Source organism: Pundamilia nyererei, unplaced genomic scaffold, assembly GCF_000239375.1.
Source record: "Pundamilia nyererei isolate P.nyererei 1_Seehausen unplaced genomic scaffold, PunNye1.0 scaffold00005, whole genome shotgun sequence".
Classification (NCBI taxonomy): domain Eukaryota; kingdom Metazoa; phylum Chordata; class Actinopteri; order Cichliformes; family Cichlidae; genus Pundamilia; species Pundamilia nyererei.
Genome location: NW_005187406.1, coordinates 101,791 through 109,249, shown reverse-complemented (window position 1 = coordinate 109,249; position 7,459 = coordinate 101,791). Strand labels below are relative to the sequence as shown.

General features: G+C 41.2%; 1 protein-coding gene across 3 annotated transcripts in view; it reads right to left on the bottom strand.

Annotated features, from left to right (window-relative positions):
• Positions 1-31: 31 nt before the first annotated feature.
• rhbdl1 (rhomboid, veinlet-like 1 (Drosophila)) overlaps positions 32-7,459 on the bottom strand; it is a 52,887-nt gene continuing 45,459 nt past the window's right edge. For all 3 annotated transcript variants that reach the window (XM_005721570.1, XM_005721568.1, XM_005721567.2), the window contains exons 6-8: positions 7,102-7,202; positions 4,204-4,264; positions 32-2,249 (exon numbers count right to left, since the gene is read on the bottom strand). In XM_005721570.1, coding sequence (XP_005721627.1) covers positions 1,978-2,249; positions 4,204-4,264; positions 7,102-7,202 — 434 coding nt within the window. In that variant the 3' untranslated portion in view covers positions 32-1,977. The remainder of the gene's footprint in view (positions 2,250-4,203; positions 4,265-7,101; positions 7,203-7,459) is intronic.

The following is a 7,459-nucleotide window of genomic DNA, read 5'->3' as shown; positions in this document are numbered from 1 at the left end:
CACACACACACACACACACACACACACACACACACACACACACACACACACACACACACACACGCAACCATGAAGTCTAAACAGAAGCTACCAGTCAGCGCATTTCAAACCAACAAATGTGTTTTTTTTCTCTCGTTTTTTTTTCTTCCTCTACTTCTGCCGTCTCCTTTTAGTTCTTTCTATGGCTTATTTTGTAAAGCACTGAAGATTTATAAAACCAGGTGAGCTCGACTTGTTGGTGGTCGCCTAACAAACCCGGGGGATTCTGCCTCTCTGTGTTTCAGAGGATCAAAGCCATACAGGAGTCATCAGAAGGACAACAATCATAGCATTAGTTTTGTTTGCACCATTTTTCTCTTTTCCCCTTTAAAGAGGGGGGAAAAATACAAATAAATATACTCTTGGTTATGAACATACAATATACACATCCACGATCAAATGAAAAACGGGGACAACTTATAACACTTTTTTTTCTTTATAGGTACATTCCTTTACAAATGTATACAGTCCCTAAGAATGAGAAACTGAGGTATCGACCGGGCCTGACATAGAGACCCCAATGCCCTCTGGGAAACAAAGGTCAGAGGTCAGGTGATGACACATCCGTGCCCTCCCCAGTTCAGTTTGTCAGCGAGAACAGGCCAGTGTGTGTGTTTGTGTTGTTTTTCTCCTCAGTTTGCCCACAATGACCTGCAGAATCAGGCCGCGGCTACTCTCAAAGACAAAGAGGAGAAGATTGTGTGTTTGTGTGTGTGTGTGTCTTTGTCTCGCTGAGCGCCACAGAGCATGACATGGCATATTTTACATGGTGCGTTTAGCAAGTTGGTGGCTGAAGTCCGAGTTCGCTCGCCGAAGTGATGACCATCCAGGAAACTTCAGCTCTCGTTTTCTCATCTTTTTCTTTCCCTTCCTGTCACGCGGTCACTTTAATCTCCCACCTCCACGTGTTGATGTCATTGTGTGTTTTTGTATCCACAGTGTAGGTATATTAGCAAGGAAATAATACAGAAATAGTGACGTCCGTCTTTGTTTTTAGGATTCCGTGAAGCGAAAAATGACAGAAATTTTTCTAACCTTGAAAATGACAGACGTTAGGTAAGAAATCATGAATCTAAAACCTCCTCCTTCCTTTTTTCTTTCTTCCTGTAACAAATTTCTTTCATCACTTTTAACTGGTTTCTTTTTGTCCTACATGGCAGCTCAGTTCGAGGGAAAAGCTCTGCTAGTTGTAACATTTCTCAGCTGAAAATGAAACGAAAACATTATCTTGACGCTTAGATTTAACTGCTTTTGTGGGCTTTTATTGCTGCCTTTAAAAAAACAAAAGAAAAAAACAAAACAAGCATTTCCTGAAATTTCTCCTAAAATCCTCTCAGGCGGGTCTGATTTGTGGCACAGATTGAGGCGTTTCTAAGCGAAAAACACCGACACCTTATTAGCTTAAAGCGTCACTGCTGCGGCTGATCGCGATCTCTCACCTCTCTTCCTTTTTTAATTCATCTTCCTTTCCGCCCCAGGCACATGTCATGAGCTCAGATTCTTCTAATTTGGTTTTTACATGAATGAGAGATGCACTCAAAGAAATAAGTGACGAAAACTGCTTTTCAAAAAAAAAGCTTCTGATAGTAAAAGAGCACAATGGTTAAATGCTCATTGAAAGGTTAGTGCTGGTAATGTGGATGAGCTTTTTTCATATATATATTTATATATATATATATATAAAAACGATATTAGGCTCCTCAAAATGGATCTGAGGACCTTTCACCTGTACGTCTTGCTACTGTAATCCCTCTTTAATAAAAGAGACATATTTCTTTGATTTGCAAAGTATTTGTAAAAAGGATTCTTGGTCGATTTTTAGTTTAGATGATTTCATTTGGGTCGAACTTGAGAGGAAATGTAAAGTTAACTATGGTCGAAGGGGAACCTCTGAAGTCACCGTGTATATGACCGCAGGGGGGAGGGTGGGGCCCATCATCAGGGGGGAGGTGGTATCTGTACCCCCAGGAGCTCATACGCAAAGATGTTCCAAAAGATGGCGAAGAGAAGGAAGGTGATGAAGGAGAAGACGATGACCCACCAGGAGCACTGTTTCTGCAGACTCTCCTCGTAGCTGCGCAGGATCAGCAGGCCCATGCTGATGCCGACCACAGCCCCCGACAGGTGTGCCATAAAGCTGGGCTGCGGTCCGGAGGAGGGCAACGGCGGCGAGAAACGGAGCCAGACTGCACGACCCACCTCTGAACTCACTGCAGAGGGAAGAGGGGAGAAGACATATTTGTCACATCGGTGTCTGCTCATTACTGCAGCTGTGAGGAAATCATCTCCTAAGTCCACATTTTGGGAAACATACTTGTGAAGGAGAGCGAGTTAGATGGGAAGACTGATACCAGTCTCTGATTGATCTGTTGATAAATATGCAAGGTGCAGGCAGCAGCTGATGAGCTTATCTAAGCAAAAAGACTGGAAACATGAGGGAAACAGCTGGCCTGGCTCTTTTCAAAGGTCACAAACTCCAGCTATCAGCAACACTGAATAACACATTATATCTAATTTATTCAATTCATAAAAGATGTTTAAAAAACAACAACAATTCAAAGTCAAAAAAGGACGTCATTTAATGAGCATTTCTTAGGTGGGACCAGTAACATCCTGAGTTTGACATGATAGCATTTATATGACCGGGCATTCTACTAGTCTGCTAGGACTGGGTTGTACTTTCAGATCTGCTACAACACTTCATGGCATAGATTCAACAAGAGGTTGCAAACATTCCTCAGAAATTTTGGTCCACATTGATGTGACAGCATCAGGGAGTCACTGCACATTTGCCAGCTGCACATCCATGATACCAGTCTCCTGCTGAAGTTGGCTGTGGCGTTAAAACAATACTCAGCCGGTACTAAGGGGGTCAAAGTCTACCATCCAAATGGTGCAGTAGAAATCAAGACTTGTCACACCACAATGTTTTTTTCAAATCATACAATTTTTTAGCTGACAGAAGCTCCACCTGCACTCATTAGACGTTGGAGGCTGTTATTTGAGTTACTGTTATCTTACTATCAGTTTGAAGTTGTCCAACTAATGTGGCATCAACAAAGCATTGTGACCCAGAGCAGTGAGAGAAATGTCTAGTTTCTCTTTTTCAGACCTTTCTTGTAAACATGGTTTACAAGATGGCTGTGTGGGGAAAATCCCTGCAGATCAGCAGTTTCTGAAATACTCAGACCAGCCCGTCTGGCACCAACAACCACAGTCAAAATCACCTTTTTATCCTCATTCTGATGCTCAGTTTGAACTGTGGCAGGTAGTGTTCACAAAGTGGTTGGTAAATATATGAAACTCTGAAAATGATTCATTATGTTTGATTGTTTTAATGCCAAATCTTTCAGGGATCTGTAATTTTAAGTCTATTCAGATTTCCACACACAGATTCTGAAAGAAGAACTTTTTATTGTCCTTAAGCACAAGACGCCACGTGCATCACTCACTTTGCATCATATAAAGATCAGACGCTAGGTCTGAGCTGGGCTAATGTGACTGCTTAAAGATGATCTGTGTGGGGGATTGTGCTAAAGTGTTTTATCAAAGTCTGCTTCTGCAGACAAAGGTCTCGGGAGGATTTAAATGGAACTTTATTCGAAAAAATTGCTTTCAAAATATTATTCGCCTGTGGTCGTTGGGGCTATTCCAAAGTCTCTTTAGCTGAACAAACACTCAGCACTGATCCTATAAACACAGAGCAAATTATAATTTGGTTTTCACAGCTGCACACACAAATAACTTGTCGCGTTTTATTTTGAAATATCCGTCCCCTGTTTGGAAAACACTGAGGAGAAGTATGAAATTCCAGCAGAGACTCGCCGCTCTCTCGGTTCGGGGGCGGCAGGCTTTGGACAGATGGAGGGAACATATTGCTCACTAATGAAAGTCAGAGTGTATCGGCCCTCGTGTGGAGAAAAGGGACAAGTAGTATGACTCAAATGCTACGAAAACAAAGCAGCATGTTCAACCAGGGAGCCTCTCGCTCTGAGCCACTATGGATGATAGCTTAAGCGGCACATATGTTGATCGGCCTTACGTGTTTTTAACCCCACTCAGAACATGTATGAGCTATACTGAAGTGTCAGCATGTCTGCTTACGTTAAACATATGCTGAAAAAGAGCAGAAATAGAAACGAGAGTAAAATCTAGAAAACTTACTGCAAACTAGCGCCAGGATCATGCGGAGCAGCTTGTATGGACAGCGCATCCCGGCCCAGTTCTGCAACACAGAAGTGTCCTGTCAGCACAAACAACCACGGAATATCTGACCATGTTATAACAGCCCGTCAGGGAACACCTCGCTTTCTCTCCTCAGGCCATATTTAGCCTATGAAGAAAGACAATCCACATCCACGACAGAGAGAAGCGGCGGCGCTTACACGAGACAGAGCCGCGATTATGCACCTGGCTGCTCTCCACTTACTGGTTCCAATCCAGTTGCACTCTATTAATTAGGACGAAGATAATTTAAGGGAATGGCAGAATGGACCAATAAGTAGCCTTTGTAAATCCCTGCGGGGGGAAAGAACAATGGCATCCTGTCTTAGAATAACACATTTACTTTCCAGGATGAATAATTGCACCAGTCCCATCCTTCCTCAGGTCCCCAGCTGTTGGGAATATGACCCAGCGCTTCTCTTTTTCTCTCATGGCACAAAAAGAAATGGAGAATACCATGTAAAATTCAGGAGGGGTGTATAAATAAAACCTGCTGTGACCGTAGGTTTAAAACAAGCCAAGAGCAGGAATGCAGGTAAAGTTAAAGCAGGTTTTTTTTTTTTAAATATAAATGATTAATGTCGAGGAGGGGAGAGGTCAGCACAGCAGAGCGGGAGAGGAGGTCTGAGCTGGGAGTGATGTGATGTTGCTTCTGTCTGATGGGACACATTTCGCTTTGATGCTTCCACTCTTGTAGGAGGTGAAGAGCAATCTGTAGCCGGAGCACGGCCACTGCATTTTGTCTGTTACAGGTCGTGTTATAATACTCAGGGGGCTGAAATGGAGAGAGACAAAACTTAAGAGTTGCTCACTAACTATAAGAAGAAAGTTTAATGTGGCTCCAAGACGGATTGCAAAGATTTTATCCAGAGCTGTACGTCTTCTAGGCAGTGAGGTACAGAGTCTGAAACCTTTCTGAACCTGAAAATGTCTTGGTTTCTTGAAATTTAAGAAGTCAAGATCGGAAAAGGTTTCAGAATTTCTTAACCCCTCCCCACCAAACTAGACAAAAACTCATCAGTGCAGAACTAAGAGGCGCCTTAAAGGATTTCCCAACAACAAACCGGCATGAAGCGTAACAGACCAAACAAACTGTAAGCTGCTGTGAGCACACAGTTACAGTTACAGAGGCTTTGCGTTGGGCCCGTCAGCACGTTTTAATTTCCATTTCTGCTGGCGTCCTCGCTGCCCACAGTCAACAGCGATTAGTTAAAGCCAGTCGTCAGATGTAACACCGCCTTGAGTTTAGAGGAGGATGAAGAAGCCGCCTTGTGCCAAATACACATAATTGAATGCTGGGGAAAAGAAAGAAGGCTCTCAAAGCAGCATTGTGGGAATTCACTTCCTGTTTCTTCAGCGGACACAAATAAAAACAGTAAAATACTTGCTCACTTGAGAGTTAATAATACAGATGACAAAAAAGAAAAAAGGAAGGGTCTAGTGTCTGAAGTACACCAGCCTTATACAACCTAAAGAATTAACCTTATTTTGTTAATAAGATGATAACAGATAACGAATATTGTGTGCTCGTGTGTACACGTGGATCATGTGCAGCAGAAAAACTACTGGGTACACTTTACAACCAGTAGTTTTTCCTGATTAATGTCGTAATTTCCTTGTAAATACATGGGATTTCATCTTTTTTTTAATTAAAATGTAGATATGTTTACCTACAAATACTTAAAGGTGGGTACACTAGCAGGTAACAGGTCAGGTTTTACAGGAAACAACAAAGTAATTATACTGTAAGTAAATTTAACTAGTGTCTAATTAATTTTACATAGTCCATGAGTAATTTTAAGTATTGGATAATTTAGTGGAAAAACAAAGGATATTTCCTCATCTTAAGTTGTAACACTGTACATTTCGAGGCAACAGGACATAATATAGAGTGGCTTAACTTTGCCTAACTTTCAAGGAATTTTACAGTATAGTTACTTACAATATCATTTATTTCTCTCTTCTTTCCAGTCTAAAATTATTACAGTTATTTATGTGGTTTGCTAAATTCTTTACACACAACTTAAAATAAATAAAACTACATTTACCTACAAATACTTAGACACTACTTCAAATTACCTTTATACTTATTATTACTACTTATTTCCTTGTTTTCACTAAAACACAACTTGTTACTCACTTATTCTAGTGTACCTCTGACTTCTGGGTATTTTACAAGAAAGAAGAGAAATAATACTGTAAATAATTTTAAAAGCTGCACAAGTTTGTGATTTTAAGCATTTCTTAATGTTTCCACTTAGATGGATTTTACAGGAATGCAAACACAAATTATACTGTAAATAATTTTAAGCACATTGTGTCTCCTTTCCTGTAAAATATCTGGAAGTTAGGCAAGGTTGAGCCACTATATTAGAGAGCCCACTCCCTGAAAAGTACAACGTAAGTTTGGGAAATATTGTTTGTCTTTCCAGTAAATTACCAGGAAATGATGCAGTACTGCAAATCACTTACAGAACAATTTGTGTCTCCATTCCTTAATTACGCACTACTTAAAATTCCTTACACGCGACTTAACTTTACAGTATAATTATTCCTTTGTTTCCTGTAAAAAACAGACTTGTTACCTCCTTATTCTAGTGTACCTACCTTTAAGTAAGTCAAGATAAATATGATTAGAATGTAATTTCAAGTAAAATACGTTGAAATTCCATTTAATTAGAGGAGAATCATACCCTTGTTCACGGGCTAGTAAAGTAAAAACAAACAAACAAAACAGTGAAGTCCACGCTGTTGGTCTGTTCTGACATTTTGTCCCTACCAAAAAACGTTTTCAGACATAACAATGGAAGCGACGATGATGATGATGATTGCAGTTACCATGACGACATTGGCCAGATGCGCTGAGCACAGAGCGTAGACCCCCCCGGAGCCCCCCACCACTGGAGCACGCATGTCGGTGATGGACACTGTCAGCGAGCCTGCACAGACAGAAAGAGAGAAGTATATTAGGAGTGTAGGTGTGAGAGAGCGCACACGATGCACACAGAGAGTGCGTTTTGTGTGTTTTAGTGAAAGAGAAACAGACAGCATTTTAGAGCAGAGGGGGAAAAAAAAACCAAAGGCAGCGTCAGTTTGCTCATCACGCAGCAGCACAAGTCACCTTCCTCACAGCATTTTTCCAACAGTCTCAGTGTTAAAATCACAACGCTCACAGGGGCTGTGCTACATCAGCCGA